General features: G+C 41.9%; 2 protein-coding genes across 10 annotated transcripts in view; both read right to left on the minus strand.

The window, feature by feature from the left end:
- Window positions 1–23,720, minus strand: part of gale (UDP-galactose-4-epimerase) — an 87,059-nt gene that overhangs the window by 9,502 nt on the left and 53,837 nt on the right. Inside the window, exons 1-7 of one of the 7 annotated variants that reach the window (XM_078237873.1) lie at window positions 15,414–15,455; window positions 14,621–14,801; window positions 13,642–13,768; window positions 11,768–11,883; window positions 9,792–9,905; window positions 8,098–8,274; window positions 6,379–6,492 (exon numbers count right to left, since the gene is read on the minus strand). In XM_078237873.1, coding sequence (XP_078093999.1) covers window positions 6,379–6,492; window positions 8,098–8,274; window positions 9,792–9,905; window positions 11,768–11,883; window positions 13,642–13,768; window positions 14,621–14,626 — 654 coding nt within the window. In that variant the 5' untranslated portion in view covers window positions 14,627–14,801; window positions 15,414–15,455. Of the gene's footprint in view, window positions 1–6,378; window positions 6,493–8,097; window positions 8,275–9,791; window positions 9,906–11,767; window positions 11,884–13,641; window positions 13,769–14,620; window positions 14,802–14,866; window positions 15,533–23,720 lie in introns of those variants that run through there. The other 6 variants (XM_078237876.1, XM_078237874.1, XM_078237875.1 and 3 more) reach the window with 6 other exon arrangements.
- eloa (elongin A) overlaps window positions 22,249–23,720 on the minus strand; it is a 55,381-nt gene continuing 53,909 nt past the window's right edge. For all 3 annotated transcript variants that reach the window (XM_078237871.1, XM_078237870.1, XM_078237868.1), the window contains one exon: window positions 22,249–22,999. In XM_078237871.1, coding sequence (XP_078093997.1) covers window positions 22,948–22,999 — 52 coding nt within the window. In that variant the 3' untranslated portion in view covers window positions 22,249–22,947. The remainder of the gene's footprint in view (window positions 23,000–23,720) is intronic.

The raw sequence follows: 23,720 nt of genomic DNA on the forward strand, positions 1-23,720 counted from the left end.
GGTAAATTGCAACATTGAGAGATTAGGAAATACTTCAGATGATGTGGGGTACAGGAATAAGAAGGAGGGACTTTAAGAACCCTTCTGCACTTCAGAAAAATGTAAACAGCCTAACATCTTATTAGCAGACTTTCAGTTATTCATTGAATTACATCACAGAAGGCTATTCAACCCTTTATGTCTCTGCCTGCATGAACTGGGGCTATCCACTTGAATGCCATTTTTCTCCTCTTGCCTCAGATATGCTGACATATCTCTTAAAATGCTGATCTAATTCTCTGTGGAAGTATGCTGCAGTTGATACCACAACAACAGCTGTGGTAAAGCATTCCAAAATTTTGAGCAGGTTGGAACTTATAACTTCCCCCTCAATCGTTCTGGTACTTCCTGATACTAAATGTCACTCGACTAGTAACCCAGAGGCCCAGGCTAATATTCTGGGGAAACGGGTTCAAATCCCATCATGGCAACTGGTGGAATTCAAATTCAATTAATAAATCTGGATTTAAAAGCTAGTCTCAGGAATGGTGATCATGAAATCACTGTCAATTGTCATCAAAAACCCACCAGGTTCACTTTACAAAGAACAAAGAACAATACAGCACAGGAACAGGCCCTTCGGCCCTCCAAGCCCGCGCCGCTCCCCGGTCCAGGATTGAATCCTGAATCCAGGATCCCCACCCAATTTTCCAGCCTATCTACATACCAATATCCTATCCACCGAGCTGTCCCTCACAGCTACGATGCTTTGTTCATTACAACCTATTAACTTACCCCCACCCCCCCATTCCAGACCATGTGATCTCCAGGGAGAGGCGAAAACCCAGAGTGAAAAACCCCAGGGCCAATATGGGGAAAATAAATCTGGGAAATTCCTCTCCGACCCCCTGAGGCGATCGAAACGAGTCCAGGAGATCACAATGGCCCCGATCGGAAAATGCTTCCCAACCCTAGTCATTTCCACTTCCACGAACACCATATGAATCCCCTGCCCCCGAGACAGGTTCCCAACTATCCGCAGTCTCACTCTGTACTGGCACCAGCAAGATGATCGTAGAATGAAGCCTTGAAACGAGAAACCAGGAACAATTAGCCCGCGCCGCTCCCTGGTCCAAACTAGATCACTCTTTTGTATCCCTCCATTCCCACTCCGTTCATATAGCTGTCTAGATAAGTCTTAAACGTTCCCAGTGTGTCCGCCTCCACCACCTTGCCCGGCAACACATTCCAGGCCCCCACGACCCTCTGTGTGAAATATGTCCTTCTGATATCTGTGTTAAACCTCCCCCCCTTCACCTTGAACCTATGACCCCTCGTGAACGTCACCACCGACCCGGGGAAAAGCTTCCCACCGTTCACCCTATCTATGCCTTTCATAATTTTATACACCTCTATTAAGTCTCCCCTCATCCTCCGTCTTTCCAAGGAGAACAACCCCAGTTTCCCCAATCTCTCCTCATAACCAAGCCCCTCCATACCAGGCAACATCCTGGTAAACCTCCTCTGTACTCTCTCCAAAGCCTCCACGTCCTTCTGGTAGTGTGGCGACCAGAACTGGACGCAGTATTCCAAATGCGGCCGAACCAACGTTCTATACATCTGCAACATCAGACCCCAACTTTTATACTCTATGCCCCGTCCTATAAAGGCAAGCATGCCATATGCCTTCTTCACCACCTTCTCCACCTGTGACGTCACCTTCAAAGATCTGTGGACTTGCACACCCAGGTCCCTCTGCGTCTCTACACCCTTTATGGTTCTTCCATTTATCGTGTAGCTCCTCCCTACATTATTCCCACCAAAATGCATCACTTCGCATTTATCAGGATTGAACTCCATCTGCCATTTCCTTGCCCAAATTTCCAGCCTATCTATATCTTTCTGTAGCCTCTGACAATGTTCCTCACTATCTGCAAGTCCTGCCAGTTTTGTGTCGTCCGCAAACTTACTGATCACCCCAGTTACTCCTTCTTCCAGATCATTTATATAAATCACAAACAGCAGAGGTCCCAATACAGAGCCCTGCGGTACACCACTAGTCACAGGCCTCCAGCCGGAAAAAGACCCTTCCACTACCACCCTCTGTCTTCTATGACCAAGCCAGTTCTCCACCCATCTAGCCACCTCCCCCTTTATCCCATGGGATCCAACCTTTTTCACTAGCCTACCATGAGGGACTTTGTCAAACGCTTTACTAAAGTCCATACAGACAACATCCACGGCCCTTCCTTCGTCAACCATTTTGGTCACTTCTTCAAAAAACACCACCAGGTTCGTGAGGCATGACCTCCCTCTCACAAAACCATGTTGACTATCGTTAATGAGTTTATTCCTTTCTAAATGCGCATACATCCTATCTTTAAGAATCTTCTCCAACAACTTCCCCACCACGGACGTCAAGCTCACCGGCCTATAATTACCCGGGTTATCCTTCCTACCCTTCTTAAATAACGGGACCACATTGGCTATCCTCCAATCCTCTGGGACCTCACCTGTGTCCAGTGACGAGACAAAGATTTGCGTCAGAGGCCCAACTATTTCACCTCTCGTCTCCCTGAGCAGCCTTGGATAGATTCCGACTGACAAATCCCCAGGGCCTTTAGGGAAGGAAATCTGCTGTTCTTATCTGGCCTGGCCTACATCCGACTCCAGACGCACAGCAATGTGGCTGGCTCTTAAATGCCCTTTGAAACGACTTGGCAAGTCACTCAGTTGTATCAAATCACTACAGAAAAGAAATGAAACTGGACAGACCCACCCAGCATAGAGTCAAGCACCGTAAACGACAATGGCAAACCCATCTCTGGCAAGACTGCAAAGTCCTCCTTTCTAACATTTGTTTGTTCAAAATTTGGGAGAGCTGTCCCACAAACCAGTCAAGCAACAGCCGGACATGGTCATACTCATTGAGTCATACCTTACAAACAACGTCGTAGATATCACCATCCCTGGGTATGCACTGTCCCACCGACAGAACAGACCCACCAAAGATGGCGGCCGGTACGCAGTCAGGAAGGAGTTACCTTGGGAGCCATGGGGTTTAGACCTCACAAAGTCTAATGGCAACAAGCCAGACATGGGCAAGGAAGCCTCCTGTTGATGACCACTTACCGCCATCTCCTTCAGCCGATGAATCAGCATTCCGCCATGTTGAACATCAATTAGAGGAAGCAGTGAGGGTGACAAGGACAAAGAATGTACTCTGGGTGGGGGACTTCACTGTCTATCACCAAGAATGACCTGGTAGCATTACTACAGACTAAGCTGGCTGAGTCCGAAAGAACAAAGCTGCTAGGCTGGGTCTGTAGCAGGTGGTGGGTGGTGGGTGGAAAAAACATACTGGACCTCATCCTCACCAACTTACCCGCTCCCGATGTATCCATCCATAACAACATTGGCAGGAGTGACCACCACACAATCTTGTGGAAACAAAGTCCCATTTTCACATTGTGACTACCCTTTCTGGACTGTCAGCAAATTTGGCTCAAAGAGAGTCAGCCCATCCATTCAAGTCATTAATATATATGGGCGGCACAGTAGCGCAGTGGTTAGCACTGCTGCTTCACAGCTCCAGGGTCCCGGGTTCGATTCCCAGCTCGGGTCACTGTCTGTGTGGAGTTTGCACATTCTCCTCGTGTCTGCGTGGGTTTCCTCCGGGTGCTCCGGTTTCCTCCCACAGTCCAAAGATGTGCGGGTTAGGTTGATTGGCCAGATTAAAAATTGCCCCTTAGAATCCTAAGATGCGTAGGTTAGAGGGATTAGTGGGTAAAATATGTGGGAGTAGGGCCTGGGTGGGATTGTGGTCGGTGCAGACTCGATGGGCCGAATGGCCTCCTTCTGCACTGTAGGGTTTCTATGATTTCTATGAAACAGAGCTAAGGAATCCCACAACTAATGAATCAGATCTATGCCCTGTGGTCCTGCCACATCCATGAATGGTGGTGGGTAATTAGACAATTAATTGGAGGAGGTGATTCCACCAAATATCCCCATCCTCAATGATGGTGGAGACCAGCACATGAGTGCAAAGGACAAGGCTGAAGTATTTACAACCATCTTCAGCCAGAAGTGCCAGATGGATGATCCATCTTAGCCTCTTCCGGAGGTCCCCAGCATCATAGATGCCAGTTCGTTTATTCCATGTAATATCAAGAAATGACTGAAGGCACTGGATATTGCAAAGACAATGGGCCCTAAAAACATTCTGGCAATAGTACCAAAGATTTGAGCACCAGAACTACAAAGCTGGCAATATGGAAAATTGTCCCAATATGACATGTTCACAAAAAGCAGAATAAATCCAACCCAGATAATTACAGCCCTATCGGTCCACTCTCCATCAGCAAAGCAATGGAAGGGGCCATCGACAGTACTATGAAGGAGCCCTTACTCAGCAATAACCATTCATCGACACTCAGTTTGGGTTCTACCATGGCCACTCAGCTCCTGGCCTCATTAGAGCCTTAGTTAAAACATGAACAAATGAGCTGAATTTAAGGGGTGAGGTGAGAGCGACTGCCCTTGACAAGGCTGTATTTGGAGAAGTGTGGCGTCAAGAAACTCTGGCAAAACAGAGTCAATGGGAATAAGGGAAAATCTCTCCACTGGTTGGAGTCGTACCCAACACCAACAAAGATGATTGTAGCTGTTGGAGGTCAATAACCTCAGTCCCAGGACATCACTGCAGGAGTTCGTCAGGGAACTCCAAGCATCTTCAGCTGCTTCATCATGGTGGCACAGTGGTTAGCACTGCTGCCTCACGGCACCAGGGACCCGGGGTCAATTCCAGCCTTGGATGACTGTCTGTGTGGGTTTTGTCCGGGTGTTCCACTTTCCTCCCACAGTCCAAAGATATATAGGTTAGGTGCATTAGCCATGTTAAATGCAAGGGGTTCTGGGGATAGGGCAAAGTGGGCCTGGGAAAGGCGCTCTTTCGGAGAGTCAGTGCAGACTTGATGGGACGAATGGCCTCCTTGTGCACTGTAAGGATTCTATGAGATCAGAAGGTCAGAAGTGGGGATGTTCGCTGATAATTGCACAATGTTCAGCACCATTCATATCTCCAGATACTGAAGCAGTCCATGCCCATGTGCAGGAGGACCTGAACAAATTGAGCTTTGGACAGATAAGTGACAAGTAACATTCTTGCCACACAAGTTCCAGGCAATGACTACCTCTGACAAGAGATAAGCTAAGCACCTCCCCAAGACATTCAATGGTATTATCATCACTGAATCCTCCACTATCAACATCCTGGGGGTTATCGTTGACTAGAAACTGAATTGGGCTAGCCATATAAATACCATGGCTACAAAAGCAGGTCAGAGGCTGAGAATTCTGCAGTGAGTAACTCACCTCCTGACTTCCCAAAGCTACTCATATCTACAAGACTCAAGGAGTTTGATGGAATATTTTCCACCTGCCTGGATGGGTGCAACTTCAACAACACTCAACAAAGACAAAGCAGCCCACTTGGCTGGAACCCTATCCATCACCTTCAACATTCACTCTCTTCACTACCCATGCACAGTGGCAGTGGTGTGTACCATCTACTACAGGAACTCAACAATATTCCTTTGATAGCACCCTGCAAACCCACGACTTCTACCACCTGGAAGGACAAAGGCATGGGACACCATGTGCAAGTTCCCCTCCAAGTCACACATCATCTTGACTTGGAATTATATCACTATCGCTGGGTCAAAATCCCAGAATTCCTTTCCTTAAAAGGAAGCATAGACCCAGGTGACCATATGCTGCTCTCCCTTGAGGGGGGAGATCTCATTGGCGGCGATTTAACCCGAGCATCACCACACCTCAAGCAAGGGGCAAGGTTGAGAAGGCATGAATAATCTCAGTCGGTACAGGAATTGAACCTGTGCTGTTGGCGTCACTCTGCATCACGAACCAGTCGGCCAACCAACCGAGCTAACCCACTCCCCTTCCTGTGGGTGTAGTTACAATCATATGTAGTTCAAGGAGACGCCTTACCATCATCTTCTCAAGGGCAATTAGGGATGAGTAATAAATGCTGGCCTAGCCAATGGCATCCAAGTGAAAGTATTTAGAGAAATATATTTTAACATCCAAATGTGGAAGTGCAAGAGGGCAGTGGGAAAACTGGCCTGAGCGGCCATGATTTAATCCTCCAAATTAAAAACATGCACTCCAAAATAAAATCAACTAAGTATATGGGAGGTATTGAAGGGGTTTGAGGACCTTTGTGAAAAGTTAAGGCTTAGTCAATAATGATACAATATTTGTCATCTCCATTAGGAGGAAGTCATGAACATCATAGTTATCTTTTTGAAAGGAGAATTTCACGCCCTCTTACCACTGTACTCACATCCCGTTTGAAACCTTTTCTTTATTACCTACCTGTGAAATGTATGGCATCAGATTGTTGGGAATACCTTGGGGATCTTCACCTATTTTTCCTGATTCATGTGCCCCAATAGGATTGAAGTATCGAAGCAGAACTGCATTCCAATCCTGAATAGACCATGAGTTTGTTAATCGCCATCGCAGACCAGAAATTCAAAGCCATTTGAGAACACCATGTGAAAATAGTGTTTAATTTGAAAAATCATGATGCTAGGCATTCATATTCTACGGTTAAAGAAAACTTTGCAAAAATATAGCAACGGTGCATCTTAAAATAGAAATATTGCTTTCCAATTTACAAGGTTTTTGATAAATAGGATAAATCTAACTTGGTGAAACCCTCAGTGAAATCAAGCCGTTTAGCTTAAAACCAGACAGAAATAGGCCGCGATTGTCTTAGTGCAGCGGGCTGCTGGGAGATTGCCACGTCAGCTGATTCGCGGGGTTCACACATCTCCCAGCGCCAGACTTCCGGCGGCGTCTGATCCACACTGGAAATCGGCGGGGAGGCGCCAAAACCATCAACAATGGCCATTTTAATCTCATTTGAATGTGATTAGTGGGCTCAGGACTGAAGTCTCCGGGCCTGCTGGCATCCAACCCCCGCCAGAGTGGTTCACTCCAGCAGGGATAACAGTAACTCCCCACCCAGAGGGAACTACAGCCCAATCCCGCTGGAGTGAAAGGGGGGGGGGGGGGGGCAATCAGACCCCCTCAGGGGGGGGTCGGGTGGTTGGGGGAGATGTACCCCTGGACATTGACATCCTGGCAGTGCCAGCCTGTGTGCCTGGCATTGCCTATGGGGCAAAGTGCCACTGCCCAGGGGGCACCTTGTGGGGAGTGAAAATCAGAAGGGGGGGGGGGGATGGCAGGTGCGGGGGGGGGGGGGGGGGGGTCATGGGGTTGGTCAGCAATCGGGAGGCCACCACGCCTGCGCCTATCTCGGCACTGACAGATTGGCGCATGTGCAGTGGCCCGCTCAACACGCTGATTTCAGCCGCTCCTGAGGGAATAGGCCCCGCCCCCTGAAATTTAATGATATTCACGCTGGTGGCCTCTGAAGTGTGCAGAGTGTGGGAGATTCTTCTCTGAGCTCCCACTGAAAAAAAGTGTGAATTACTCTAGTTTTCACTTAGAATTCTTTGGGGGGGAATTCCTCCCATACTGTCTGCCATGAACTGTGGGCCAGGAGAATAGAGCTAATTTCTAATTACCTGTTCAAACTACAGCACAGGGATTGCAAGTGAAGCTCAGGCTCAAGCTGAAAAGTCCCAGTCCTTCCAAGGCAGCTGTGGAGAAGTTTGCAGTTTGTCCTAAGAAAGCAGATAACCTTCTAGGCGCAGGCCATAATGGAAAAAGTATGGTTTGAGTTGAGGATTTTAGTCTAAAGTATTTGTGGTTGTGTTTTTTGCTGTAAAGTATTTATCCAATACCATATCAAATTAGTAGTGCTTCTTTTTGTTGTGTGAAGTTTATTCTTATTTAAAAATGTGAAATATTGTGGCATAATTTCTTTCAATTAATTACTGGGTGTTTGAATTTCTCTTTAAACATTAGCGGTTCACGGAGATCATAACAAGACATGGGCATAGCACAGATGGATCACAATAACTTGGACAATGTTACGGATGCATTCTGTTAACACTGTATACAGCTTACTTGCAAGTTTGACAACCTAAACAGGCGCCAATGACATAGAATGGAAAGAAATACCTTTTCTGCATGGCAGACATCTTTGATCATTTCTTCAATGAAGTATTTTGATTTTCCGTAAGAATTAGTGCAGCTACCAACAGGATGTGTCTCATCAATGGGCAGGTAACTGGGGTCTCCGTATACAGTAGCCGAACTGCTGAAAACAATGTCTTTGACACCATGTGTCCTCATTGTCTAAAACAACAAAAGAAAAGGAGTACAAAGCATTCTAAAACTCAATTAAACAGAGCATCCACTACCACCTTAACAGATTCTTGGGTAGTGTACTTTCACATGGCTTCTCATTTCTCAATGACAGGTTTTACCAATTTTTAGTGATAAAAGATTAATGATCATTAATATGCAAACCAGATTGACAAAACATTCTCAAAAAAATTTGCACTGAGAACATGTTAAACAATGTACACCAAACTTAAAAGTTTTAAAGGTTCATTAAAGTATCCTGAAATAAATCTGTAATTGTATCTCTGAACTCATCTGAGGCTCCCGTCACATTTAGACATAACTAAAATCCTGTCCCTAATTACAGTTTCAAAATCACCCCAAACTCTGGTTTTAATCAAGTTTTAGCTATCCAACAGTTTGAAAACCATGCTGCTTAATTACAGTTCAATTATACAGACAGCCTTTGGACTTGCGACACAGTTGGTTCCTGGAAACCACTCCTTAAATCTTCCAAACTTGAGGGAATACAAATCTAGTCTATTAAGCAACCTGTCATCAGAAGCTAACCATGTTAGTTACAGTATCATTCCGAAATCTGTATTGCTGCTCTTCCAAGGCCTATATATTGCTCTTGAGTATAGTGCCCAGAACTTAATGCAGTTTTCCAGACTGGGTCTGACCAGAGCTGTAAACAACTGCAGCCTCTTCACATTTTAGCTTCCTTGAGATAAAAGTAGCCTTTAACAGTGTTTTTGTACCCGTTTAAAGTTTATTTATTAGTGTTACAAGTAGGCTTACATTAATACTGCAATGAGGTCACAAGTAGGCTTACATTAATACTGCAATGAGATCACTCCGGCGCCTGTTCGGGTACACTAAGGGAGAATTTAGCATGGTCAATGCACCTAACCAGCATGTCTTTCGGACGGTGGGAGGAAACCAGAGCAACCAGAGGAAACCCATGCAGACACGGGGAGAAGGTGCAGACCCTGCACAGACAGTGACTCAAGCCAGGAATTGAACCTGCGTCCCTGACACTAGGAGGCAGCAGTGCTAACTATTGTGCCACTGTGCCATTATTCGTTTTTAGTTCCATCGGCTCATGTTTTCAAAAAATAGGTAGTATTTTTTGTTGGGTCCCAAGTGGATGACCTAACACTTGGCCACAGTTTTCCCACCCATTTAATCTATCAATATCCCTTTGGAACATGTCTGCTCCAAGTTATACTCTTACTGTGCCACTAAACTTAGTGTCACCAGTATACTTGGACAGGCTCCACCAAAGCAGGAGCCATTACTTTCTGAAGAGGAGAAAGGTTGGGGAAAGGGGAGAACATTCTATGAACTGAATAATGCTCAAAGTCTGGGTTTTATCCTGCAACGGGAATTAATTCATATCTTACTGACATTGTCAATGGGTAATGAAGAGAAAGTACCTCAACCCTGAAGACTATGCTCTTCTACCCCCTACACAAGTTTACCTTATAGGTGAATGAATCATCACCTTCTGAATTCAGTACACTTACCTCCAGCAGTTTAATTGTTCCTGTTAGGTTGACTTTATAATAAAGAAGAGGCTTCTCGACAGACTCTCCGACAGCTTTCAACCCAGCAAAATGGATCACAGCTGAGAAGCTATGCTGGAAAAATAACATGTTACCCTCATTAGTAAAACAGATTTCACTCAGTTGTTCTCATCAAGTCAAGTCATACTTGGAAAACTCTTTCAGAATCATTCTGAATGGGATTTTGAAATAATACAATGGATAGAAGAATATTAATTTTAATCTCTAAGTAGGATAAAATAGATTTTAACACCAAAACGTTTTTCAATTTGGTATTGAAGATCAAGCCCAAAATGACCTTGGCAAATACAACTTAATCACAACTGAACAAACACTTTTAAAATCCTTGTAGCTGTCAGAGATAGGAGCATTTTTCTACATAAATTTCTCTGCCTTCAAACCCAAATCGCTGAGCAGAAAGGACAGTATTGTAATTCACTGAATCCTCAGCACCAAAATTTAAACCAAAGTAAAACCAGTTTTCAATTTGAAGAAATAATCATGCGCTGAAATTCATGACCTTCTGAGTGTGAAACGTTGTATTGTGCTAAAGGTTTGTGTACGGTCATGCAATTATAAGTAGCACTATTCACAATCTTTGGATCTTCAAAATATTTTATAGCCAATTAAGTACTTTAAATGGAGTCACTGTGTGGTCATAAATGATAATAATGACGGATTTAAGCCCAACTCCCAACACTGCAAGTTTCAAATCTCAAACCAGTGACAAGAGTGTACAAATACTCTTGAGGCATTGTATTACAGTGGTAGTTTGGGAAAGGGGGAGGGAAGTGAAGGAAAGAAGGGGAGAGAAAGGGAAAGGGAGGGGAGGTCAGACATTACCGTGATTAATTTATGATGAATTGCACCTGATGCTTGGATTTTGTATTTCTGACCACACTTAACCAAGGAACAGTTAGCAAAGAAATCTATTTCCAAATCCACTGAACAAACAACTTATACAGAACGCCTTTAACATAATAAACCTCCCAGGCACTTCTCGGGAGCGTTAGAGAACAAAATATGACACCAAACTACATATAGAGATATTAGATCAGACAACCGAAAGCTTAAAGTAAAAGTTTTAAAAATGTATTTATTAGTCACAAGTAAGGCTTACATTCACATTGCAAGGAAGTTACTGTGACATTCTCCTAATTGCCACACTGTGGCGCCTGTTCGGGTCAATGCACCTAACCAGCACATCTTTCAGATGGGAGGAAACCGGAGCACCCGAAGGAAACCCACGCAGACAGCGACCCAAGCTGAGAATCGAACCCGGGGCCCTGGCGCTGTGAGGCAGCAGTGCTAACCACTGTGCCACCCATGCTTGATCAAAGAGTTAGGTTTTGAGGTATATTTTAAAAGAGGAACATGAGAGAGAGAGAGAAGGGAGGGAATTCCAAAGCTTAGGACAACTGTAGGCACAACCACCAATGGTGCACCAATTAAAATAAGAGATGCACAAGAGGCCAGAATTAAATTAGCTCATATTGTGGAAGATTGTGTGGCTGGAAGTGATTACAAAGATAGGCGGGGCAAGACCACAAAGGGAATTGAAAGCATGGATGAGAATTGTATTATCAAAACATTGTTCAACTGGGAGCTGGTGTCGGCCAGTGAGCATAGGGGAGAGAGATGCATGGGACTTAACGCGAGTTAAAACACATGCACCAAAGCTTTGGATAACCTCAAGTTTATGGAGGGCAGAGTGTGGGAGACCAGCTGGGAGTACATTGGAATAGTAAAGTCTATTGGCATGAATGAGGATTTCGGCAGCTGATGAGCTGAGAGAGAATGAAGATATGATGGTGGAACTAGACAGTCTGAGTGATGGAACGAATAGCAATGGACCTCTCCATACATGCTGCTAAACCTTAGCTGAAACCGAAAAGATAGGAAAAGCTGATAATCAGCATTTGGATTCAGATTGGTACCTCCTTGAACAGATTTTGCAGAGCAGATTCATCAAGCAGATCAATTTCTCGGAAGATTACATCAGTTTCTGTGATCTTACTGACACGACGAATGCTTTCAGGAACTCCATCCTCACCTGGATTACAAAAACAAAATTCATGTAACTTTTCCCAGTTACAGATAATCTGATCATCCCCAGCGCACAAGTTCATTCCTTGGATGGAACAGCAAGTTTATCAAGCAAGTTGCTGACCAAAAGTAGGGTTGCAAAGAGTTGGATGTATTCCTGGTGGTTTGATCCTGTTTTATCTGTTCACAAGATAATTGCCAACAGTTTATAAATGTTACCCGCCATTATTGCCTCTAACACACTCTGTTCTTGAGCACAAATTGTCTGCTGACAGTTCCATACAATACCAAGTGCTGTGCTGTTGAAGGTGCCTTTTTTGGATGGGATATTAAACAGAGGTCCCATCAGTCCTCTCCAATGGTTGTAAAAGATTCCATTGCACTATTTTTAAGCAGTGTAAGGGAGTTCTCTGCGGTGTTCTGGCAGATTACTTTGTCATTATCATGTTGCTGTTTATGGGACCGGGCTATCTGCAAATCCATCACCACATTTTTATAGGAGTGCACAAACTTCAAAAGAACTTCACCGGCTGTAAAGTGCTTTAGAATCTTCTGAGGTCGTGAATGACAGTGTACAGGCCTTGTTTTTCAACTTTCATAACTAACAGGAGAGAACAAGTGAAAATAGGCTGCTACTGATAACAGATGACGGAGATCTCCAAACTGGAAGACCTACCTTTGATGGCATTCATGTAACAATGAGGATACCAGTCTTGCCGTGGCACATAAAGGGACTTAATTTGACTGAGGGTTGGAATATTCTGAAGGAAGGAGAAATTTAATTTTGAAATTTGCAGACAATCTAACTGCAATCTTCAAAAAATGAAATTCTCTTCATGTGAAATTATCTGAGAATTACAACAACTTCACATCCAACTGCATTTATTGGAAAACAAAAACAAAACAAAGCAAAACGTTCTGACAGATCATTAGCCTGAAACATTAGCCCTGTTTCTTTCGCCACAGATGCTGCCAGAGGTGAGTATTTCTTGCATTTTCTGTTTTTATTTTTTTTTTAAATAGGAAAATGGGGATGTACAAAACTGGAATAGACTCTAGTCCATCTTGCAACTTCCAAAGACCACTCAGCTGCAATGTGGATCCTAGCAGTACAAAGTAAGTTATCTGGAACATTATTACAGATCTTACAATTCAGGATATTCCAAGCTGTTACAAAATTACTGTGCGAAAATCCATTAATTGCCAACATGAATATACTTCTACATTAAAGAACAAAAATACTGGTTGTCCAAGTATCTTTTCCACCAATTGCTGAATTTCATCTCATCCCAGCTGATGTAAACTCCTTTGGATACAGATAGTCTGGATTTGACATCCGAATTCAAAGTTCTCTACTAACACAACCATTTTCCACATGCAAAGCTGGGCAGTGAACAGCTAAACTAAGGTGGCCATCACAGCCCGATCCTGTCTTTAGCTGATCTGCAGAACAAATTCCACTCGCAATCACTGGACCGTAATCAGTAATGGGAATCCTGTCCATACTTGCTGGTCTCTCGCTCGCTCTCCATCACCCCACTCTAAGCCGAGAGCTAATTCCTCAGATGAATTAGTTTTCCATAAGAAATCAGTGTTGAAACATCGATCTAACCCAGGATCTGCCTGATCTTTCGGAACCACAATAATGCTGTGCTGAGGCAGAAGATTAAAAGCAGTACACTGCTGAGGGATACAGCAATCCACCGCACAGATGCATAAATAAGCTCCATACCACAAATATAAAGAAATACAGAACTTTTTCTACCTCGGATTGCATTATGAAAGTTGTCTATCACAACTGGAACATATCCTGTTTTAATCAACTCAATCACACAGTGGCTACCGATGTAACCAGCTCCACCTGTCACTAGGATCTTCTGCGTTGTCATTTTCTATAAGAAAGCAAAATGATTCAGGAATTATTACATTTTTCATTTTCAATTTTACATTTTCAACTGTAGCAAAAGTTTCTTTAGTATAACCAAGTTTCTCTATGATTGTTAGTGTGAAATGGCACAAAGTGCAGCCATTGAAGAATGCGTTCTTACTTATGGCTTGCTCCTGAAATCCAAAAGGGTCTGAAACATTGAAGTCTGTAATAGATTTGTTCAATAACACTGAATCATAAAGTTTATTTATTAGTCACAAGTAGGCTTACGTTAACAGTGCAATGAAGTTACTGTGAAAATCTGCTAGTCGCCACACTCAGGTGCCTGTTCGGGTACACTGAGGGAGAATTTAGCATGGCCAAAGTACCTAATCAGCACGTCTTTCAGATTGTGGGAGAAAACCCACAAACATAATCATACAACCACGCCTAATGGGTAGGTTCAGGATTCTGAGTTCATTATCTTTGGCCTTTATGGATGCAATTACCCATTACAACCTCAGTTTTTATGTATCAATGAAAGTCCACATGTTGATACGTTACCTTATAACATACAACCTGAAAGAACTTAATTGACATCAATAACTTTAAATTTCCTTACACGCCCAGGCTCACACTGTTGAACTTCTTGCTATCCCATCAATTCTTTCAAGCCTTTTCTGTATAACTGCTAGTCAAACACATGAAATCTTTGTTTCGGTATCTGTAGCAAAAATCATGTATTCTCAAGAGATTTATCTTTGCAGAACTGACCATTTTCAACACTGCGATCAAATGATTAAGGAACCTCCATCGTTCTTTGTTATCGATAAATTGTGGATAACAGCAATAGAATGATATGTAATTTAAAACTTACAGACATAAACAGTGCACTTTAAATCTTTACCCGTATTGCAGCCATTCTTAATCAAAAACTGGCCCTTATAGGGAGCACTTGGATTTACACAGGGCACTTTCTACACTGGCCTTTCTTCAGAAAGGTTAGTCGATTAGCTATGAAAGACATTCCTTCCTCACAGGTCAAGTATGCGAACAACCTATAAAGAGGTCAGACAATTACTGAAACTGGAGGGACGCGCTGGAAGGAATCGCACTCATTTACCAAGTTTACAGCAGCCAGGTTTATTACCCCGAATTACCACGTATTTTCTTCCCGAACAGTCTTTTCATATGTCGATTCCTATTCTAGTTTCCTGTTCAGCCTTTTGGTCTTTGAACAGACTCCCGAGTTCTTTCACACCAGTGAAAGCCCAGCCAGCGCTGCCTATGTGTCCAGCAGTGATGGGGGAATGAATGGACTCGTTGTGCAACTCGTTAGTCACCAGGAAGCAACCTGCACCGTGCAGGAATACTGACGTGGCCGGAACCAGCGCCCAAGGAGCCGGGACTAAGGGACAGAGCTACAGGGAGAACAAGCAGCGGCTCCGATGCCTGGAGAACGGGCACGGAGCTGGAGCCTCCCCCACCCCCCCTGTGCCAGTGATCGCCTTCCCAGGGCAAACCTCCCTCCCCCAAACCACACAGAGTAACAGGCCGCGTGCATAGGGCAGCCCAGACCCCGGGAAAGCTCCGCCAGTCACCCGCCGCCGCCACTCTAATCCTCGCCTCTGGGTTAAAGTAGTCACCGATCCCCCATCAACTCCTCTCACCTTGTCTGCCTCCCCCCGCGCGCACTGCGCCTGCGCAACACCCTCCCTCCCTGCATCCCCCACCAGGAATCGAGGCTCAGCCCACCACGCACGCGCATTAACCTCACTCACGCCGCTACTCCGCATGCGCTAAACATCCCATTGTTCTGTCACAGGGGGCGCTGCAACTCGGGGCCGTCATTGATACACTGGAGTTGCTCAAGTCTAATGTTCACCTGGGAGGAAGAAATTGGCAAAAGGTTTGACTGCACACTTGCACCTTCGTACTGCTGTACCACGTTTCACGCAAACGGGTTTAAATGTTTACAATGGTACCGTAGATTTGACCTGTACTAATAAACAATATTATGACCGTAGATAAAAGCAGAAACAATATAATGACCATCCCCAGGAGTGTGTATAGCTTTCAAAAATGTTTCTTCTTTTACCACTAAATTTAATTTCCTCTCTCTTAAACTCGTCTTCAATACATTACTCAAAGAACAAAGAAAATTACAGCACAGGAACAGGCCCTTCGGCCCTCCAAGCCTGCACTGACCATGCTGCCCGACTTAACTAAAACCCCCTACCCTTCCGGGGACCATATCCCTCTATTCCCTTCTCATTCATGTACTTATCAAGACGCCCCTTAAAAGTCACTACCGTATCCGCTTCCACTACCTCCCCCGGCAACGAGTTCCAGTCACCCACCACTCTCGGTGTAAAAAATCTGCCTCGTACATCTCTTTTAAAACTTGCCCCTCGCACCTTAGACCTATGCCCCCTAGTAACTGACTCTTCCACCATACTTGGTATGGTCCCAGACAGATTATTCAACCACAAGGCAGATTTAAACCAAGTTTGGATATACCAATCTAACATTTCATTTCCATCTCGATGAGAAGGGAGACATTAGCACAAAGAAAATGGTTACTTAAATGGCAACAAGACTTACCAAAACCACAAAGCCAGTACAGTGCAACCTACTAATGAACGATTCCCTGAACTGCCAGCAGGTGGTGAAATTTTAGACAATTCAGTATTTCGAATTAATTGATGTATATTTCAGGCACACATTTGGAAAGCTTTAATGCAAAAATTGGTACAAACATTTAATTATATTTTCTTCGGTTGAAACAAGCATTCAATCTTTGACAAGATTACTGTTAATATTACTTTTGCAACAGTTTGACAATTGAATGCACAGAGTGCCGTAGTTTTGTAACATTTTTATTTATCTATTTTGCTTAAACAGTGAATTTTGAACACTTGAATAGGAAACTAGCCAGAAGGAGTTGGATTTATGGAATTTGACAATTTGAAAAAGATTACTTAACACAGCCCAAATTAAAACCACATGTAAAATTTGGGTCTTTAACCTAAAACCAAATACATTTTCTATACAGACGTGAGGTGGCTTTCCATAGTGAAATGGTCTATAATCATCTTGTAACTAGCTGTGGTTTATTTCACAAGAACCCGCAAAATTCAACTATTACAACTTTTTAAGTGCGTACTTTATTCAAAGAATCCCATTAATGAAGAAATATTCTTCATTTAATAATGTTCACACTTTCATCTGCATTTATAATTTCACAAAAGTAAACAAAAAAATTGCAGTAATGAATGGGTCACTTCACTCAGGACAGTCATAAAGATAGTATGTGAATATTGAACAAGAGCCAAATTGAAAGGAAGTTTGTACACATCAAGCTAAGAAATCTTGTTCTCTATCAAAAATTGAAACACAATCTTGTAACTTAAAGCAAAATTGTCATTTCCAAAGGAAGTGGTTCGCCAATACACTGAATATTATTTTGCCTTTTAATAAAGTAAAAAAGTGCAAATTTCAGTTTATCCAATTCCATCAAAGTCAAAATAGGATGGGGTTGCATCAACCCTCAGTGCATTATCAGCACTCTGTGTCTAGGCGGTAGAGGTTGCTATTGTTGGTTATGGCACTGGGAGGAAATGCAACCAGAGATCATGCTGGGAAAGTATGATACCCTTGCCACTTCTGATAGTCAGCTGTTGACCAATAGTAGCCCATAGCTTATTCTTCCTTTTGTGCAGGAGGGAAAATTAAAGAGGACAGGAACATATACCAAAATGGAAGTTTTCAAAAAAGAAATAAAAACAATTATTGCACTGTGCTGGTCTGTAATGACTCATTTAGTGCTACAACCTAAGTGCATCTATGGACTTTGGAACAAACATATTTTACCCATGACAATTTTGGGCTCAAAACCATCACAGTGATACTAATGGCATGTAGAATTTGGAAAAGGGAGGAATGGGGCAGGAGATTGGTCAACAAAAAGTTTGAAAGGCTAATGGAAGTAATTTGTAGTAATATAGTGTTGCAGTATTCAACTTGCATGACCAGAATTCTATTGTGAAATGCCACGTTCGCTAGAAACTCGTAGCAGTAATTAATACAGCACAAGAGTAAAATATTCAATTAAAATACATTTTCTCTAAGAAATGGACACAGAGGTTCTATCTTAGTGTAATAATTTTGATTGAGAAGTCATTCATTTTGTCTGAATGTGCCTCAGGTTCCCAATTTTATTTAGTTCAGTATTCACAAGTCCAGCAGGGAATGTTCGGTTTACCAGATTCATGTTGTTGAATGTCCCTTTTGCAAACACAAGTTCTGAGAAGTTTGGAAACAACCTCTATTTAAAATGAGTTTTCACTGCATTAAAAAAAAGTATTTCCCAATATATTGTCGAATATAGCTCCCTTTGAAGACTTCAACACAAAATTACTCTTTAGACTTAAATAGCAGCGTGAATTAAGGCATGTTTTGTGAAGTTCTCTGAAGTCATAGAATCCCTACAGTGCAGAAGGAGGCTATTCAGCCTGTCGAGCCTGCACCAACAACAATCCCACCCAGGTCCTATCCCTGTAACCCCAAGTATTTACCTGCTAATCCCCCTGACACCAAGAGGCAATTTAGCATGGCCAATTCACCTAACCTACACATCTTTGGATGTGGGAGGAAACCAGAGTACCCGGAGGAAACCCATGCATATACAGGGAGAATGTGCAAACTCCACACAGTAATTTGAGGCCAGCATTGAACCTAGGTCCCTGGCACTGAGGCAGCAGTACTAGCCACTGTGCAACTATGCCGCCCAACTTAAAATGCATCGGGTTAGTCTGATGTACTTTGTTACATTTTAATTTGGGGTACTATCTGAAGAGGTAATTTTAATAGACTATAGTGTGAATCTTTAACCCTGGTTGGAAAAGGTGTTTAGTTCTCAGGATCACATTTGATCTGCAGAATGTCTGATGCTAAACTTCAACTCATTTACCATATACTTAAAAGGCCTAAATAATACCTCTATTATTTCTAAGCATAAAGTAAAACTACACAAGAATTAATTACTTGAGTTTAAAACCTGTCTGTGACAAGGATTTTGATCTCTATTTACTTTACTTGTAAAAATCTTTTAAGTATACCTCATTCAAAAGATGCAACATGGAATGTGCTACTAAATTAACAATAATAGGAATGCTGACAGGCAACTCTTCATTAATCCATCACCGTATCCCAAAAGTTTAAAAGCCTTTTAGAAAGAGGGTGGATGTTGGTAATGGTCTCTTCCATTACCATCTCAGTTTCCAACTTTAAAACATGCTTGAGTTTTCTTAAAAAAAAAATCCAGCTATATTTAAAAAAACAAAAATGAAAGTAAGCTTTTTGGTCCAAATTTATTTAGGTTACATCTAACAGCCAATGTCACAAGCTGTTCAGTTAAAAGGGGGAACCAGGTATTTAAAAAGTCACAACTTCAATATTCAAGATTTCTCACCGCTTGATTTTGCCTACCTTAGGTTTGGAAGCAGGAGGCTAAGAGAATGTATCAGAAAGCTCCTTCTGGATTAGTGTCGCACATATTATGAAGTGGTCAATTAATAGCAGCAGAAACTTAGGGATATGTTAGCAATCTATACTCTTAGCAAGGGTAAATGTGGGAGATCTTAAAGAGAGGGGATGGGAAAAGTAGTCAAAATGAGGTATGAAGTAGAGGGGTCAATTGCTACAGCATCACTTTCTGGTAACAGCATTCTCTTTTGAAGGGGAAACTAAAATGTACAAAATAACTTTTTTTTAATCCAACATTTTATTTTAAGGGGACAAGAATGAGCACACTTGAACAAGGCTACTTTCAGGCAAAAACACATTATAAATAGACTTGATACATGAAATGGAATTACAAGGCTGTAACCCCATTTTAAAGTTTGATTAACTTTGATAAACCTCTTGAGGTTTCCTGTAGGTTTATGCTAAGTTAGCCAAACCGAAAGACTTCAATTCTCTTCCAATTACTCATTTAATATTTTAAACATAATATTTGTGACCATTTCTTCAAAAATGCACCATGTTGTCTGGAGTCGAGGTACTGCCAAATTTCTCAATTCCTTAGAACAGAGTAACCTTAAGTAGCAAGATTACAACATTATGATGAGATGGATTTTCAATTTGCAGTGTAAGTACTGCAAGATTACACTGTATTTACACACAGGAAATTGTGCAAGTCTCTTTTGGAGGGGGATGGGTGGCAATAAGGATCTTTTGGGTACATCTTATAATTTATAAAATGTCAGAAGTTGTCAGTTTTTCATTTTGCTCAATAAAAATATTGCTGATGGATTCTATCATTAGTACAGATGCACATTTGGATTGGATAGGGATGAGTATTTAGTAAAAGGTAATAAGCTATTCCACTGTGTTGAGAAAATAAGTCAATCAACCTACGCTATCCCCATAGTTCTCCATTGAGAACTCAGCACTATCCCCTAAAATTGCTCAGGAGGGAGATGAAGTCAGTATCATGCTATAAACCTCACCACTGGGGAGATATCAAAGTACTAACATGTCATGCCAAAGATTTTTCCCTACTTGAATTTCTATACAGCAATATACTAGTATTAGCTAAATCAACTGTCATGCAGAGGTGAAATGCCTTCTCAGAGAAGAAAGAGTAAAATTAGAAGTTAACCAAAAGCTCATGACATAAGGTTCCAAGAGTGAGGAACTCCAGTTACATGGATAGAATGGAGAACTTGAGGCTGTTCTTGAAGAGAAGATTTGGTAAAGGTGTTTGAAATCATGAGGGGGGCTGGACAGAGTGTTTGGGAGAAACTGTTCCTATTGGTGAAAAGGTAGCAAACCTGAGGATACCGATTTAAGGTGATTGGCCCAAAAAAGTAACAGCAAGGTGAGTAAAAACATTTTTATGCAGTGAGTGGTTAGGATCCGGAACACATTGCTTGAGGGTGTGGTGGAAGCAGATTCAAATTGTGGTTTTCAAATGGGAATTGGATAATTATCTGAAGAAAAAAATGTGCAGGTTGAGAGCAAAAAAGGTAGGGGAAGTGAGATCAAGTGAGCTGCACCTGCAGACAGCCAGCATGGAAATGGCAGCTGAATGGTCTTCCCCTGCACTGTAACCATTCTATGATTACTTCCTCGTGGTCAGAGTGGCATTTTCAGGTCTGGAAACTGGCTGCTCATCTGGTCATAAAATTGTGGGGAGACATGGGAGGCAGGCATTAAAGACAAAAGCTTTTACATATAAAGTTAGATAGCCAGGCACCTTACCATGCAGAATATAACAGATACATGGACTGATAAAATAGAAACTTACTCAAGTAGTTTCATAAGACATCATGAATTCCCGAGACAAACTTAAAACATTTACAGTAGTCATCTAATCCACCACAAAAAAAAACACTCTTGGTATTCATTCAAAATAAACAAACACACTGTTTACATTTCATGTTAAATTTATGTATGCAGTTCTGGCCTTTTGAGTCTTTTAGCAGTTGTCAAGTCAGGAGATGTGTGACAAGGTTTGCAGGAGAGATTTAACCATTAGGCATCATTACTACAATTTTAATGGCATAATAATCAATCGCCGATTGCTAGAAATTCTACATACAGTATAAGATAAATACATTCATACCATCATACATTAATGGCTCTTTATCACATTGTTAAATATTGTTCATGTCCCCTTAAAATAAATCTGTTTATATTAAGTTCAACACTTTTTCCAGTTTGCTTTGTTTTTTTGGAAATGTCGTACCTGTATTTGCTTTGTGCAGCTCAATAGAGGACTACCATTTTTTTTCCTTCTCCTGTAATGCACCATTGAAATAGCACCACATATATTGGTGAATGAACAGAAACTCAACTTCTAACACATTCATAATAATCACCGCTCTGTATCTTGGCCTGAAATTGGGTTTGAACAGAATTACAATACAGTGCAATGATGTACACTGCTCAACAAAGCTGTTGTGACAACATTCTAATAGACGAAGAAAAACAAATCCAGGCAAATTTTATGAACAGACTGTGGTCTGTTCTTTAATGTGCATGAACCATAGCAAGTGAGCTAGGGTTGGTCTTTTCCACAACTGAATAATACAGAACTTAGTGTTACAGGTGAAATATCCGTCTTATTGTAATGGATAGGTGTCTGCTAGCAGGATCTCAAGTGATTTATGTAATTTCAGAATGAACATTACTGATTTTCACACAAAACGATATTAATCCCACAGTTAGTGAAATGGCCAACCTAGTCACACTTACAGAATAAATAACCTGAAAAGGGCCACAAAAGCTCAGCTGTCCTAATGCCATGATACACATTTGGTAATATGTCTGGCAAAATCCTGAAGCATTGTCTCTGCAGCTATCAACTGCAAACAGATTGTCAATCTTTTTAGGTTGACCACTTCATGCGCTCCCCTTCAAACCTGCTGCTACAAAGAAGTACCCCATCCGTATTAATCTGCAATCACTCTCTTGACAAAAACTCAGCCAACATACATGTCAATGTCACATGTTTACTCACAGCACCAGGACTTTATTAGGAGAAATCATGTTACCACAAAACAAAAAGTCAAAATGGCACTACTTATTTCTCTGACTGCATTTCTTTTCCCACAATGTTAATGTAATTTATGAATCATAAATCCTACCCAATGGGACAACCAATGTTAAAATGCCTGAAACGCTGTATAGCATGAAATGCAAAAAAGATTGGCACAATAGTAAAAGAGATAGAGAGAGAATTACGGGAAGAACATTTAAAACCAATACTGCAACATTAATATTGTCTAGGCCTCAAATTCATGGTCATTAAAATCAACTTCTCTTTATGATGACAATTTAAAAATGTAAAGGATTTTTAAAATAGAATGATTAAACTTTGTGCAACAAGACTGGCCCAAGTGTTATTTACACATGAATATTCTAGAGGGGAAATAAAACACTCAGTGCCCCAGTAACAAGAGCTTACATTTTTGCTTCTAAATGTAAAATAATAAAATATTTTTAAAAATAAGATGTAATCCATAGACATCATTTCAAGCACACAAACTGTCTTTAAGTTCTTGGTATTGCAATTTGTACCCTTGTGTTCTTGAGCACATAAAATGGCTCAGAATAGGACCAGTTGATACATCACTATTCAAGGAGCTGGTGATGTCACTGTTCCCTCCATCTTTCAACCACTCATTTTATCTTCGACTAAAACGGTTCTTGAAAAATTTTATTGTTTTTGCCATCATTGGTGCAATTTCTGAAAAAAAATAAAACCAAGGTCAAACGTAACAGTAACTTTCATATAAACTGTGAGATTTTGCCATAAATGTTGCCCAACAATATTTCAGTTTTTGCTCATCCTCCAATTGTTTAGTTTAAAAAGTCCAGCATCATTCTCTGGTGGAATGCATCTAGGCCTCTTCCAATACAATACAGTCTTTCGAGCAGTTACTAGGTGAAGTACATCCAAAACCCAGGGTGACCCCTGCTCTTCCCGAGCAGCAAATGGTTGATTTCTGCTCAGTTCCTCTCACCTCCCATAACTGATTGGTACCAACATCCTCTGCTACTCACATTAGAAGTGTCACCAGTCAATACAATTCCAAAAATAATTCATCGTGTAGGTACACTGGCACTTCGTTGTAAAAGACACTGGGCGGAATTTTCCCATCCCATCCGCCACAGGAATCGTAGCAGGCAGGACATGGACTATGCAAAGGTGCATTGACCTCGGGTGGGATTTTCCAGTCTTGGGGGCGAGCATGGCCGGAAAATCCCGCCCAGTAGCTGTCGAAATGAAAATTACACTTGCATTTCTCCTATTTAAAAAAAATGAATTCCATCACTTTTTACAGCATATATTAAATACATGGATATTAAAAGTTCATTAGATTTTTAAAAAAAGTATGCTTAAACAGTAACCGATGAGGGGTGCAGCTAATGGGCTAGACTGCACAAGTTATTGGTGCCCGCAGTAT

The sequence above is a fragment of the Mustelus asterias genome, chromosome 21, assembly GCF_964213995.1.
Source record: "Mustelus asterias chromosome 21, sMusAst1.hap1.1, whole genome shotgun sequence".
NCBI classification, from domain to species: Eukaryota; Metazoa; Chordata; class Chondrichthyes; order Carcharhiniformes; family Triakidae; genus Mustelus; species Mustelus asterias.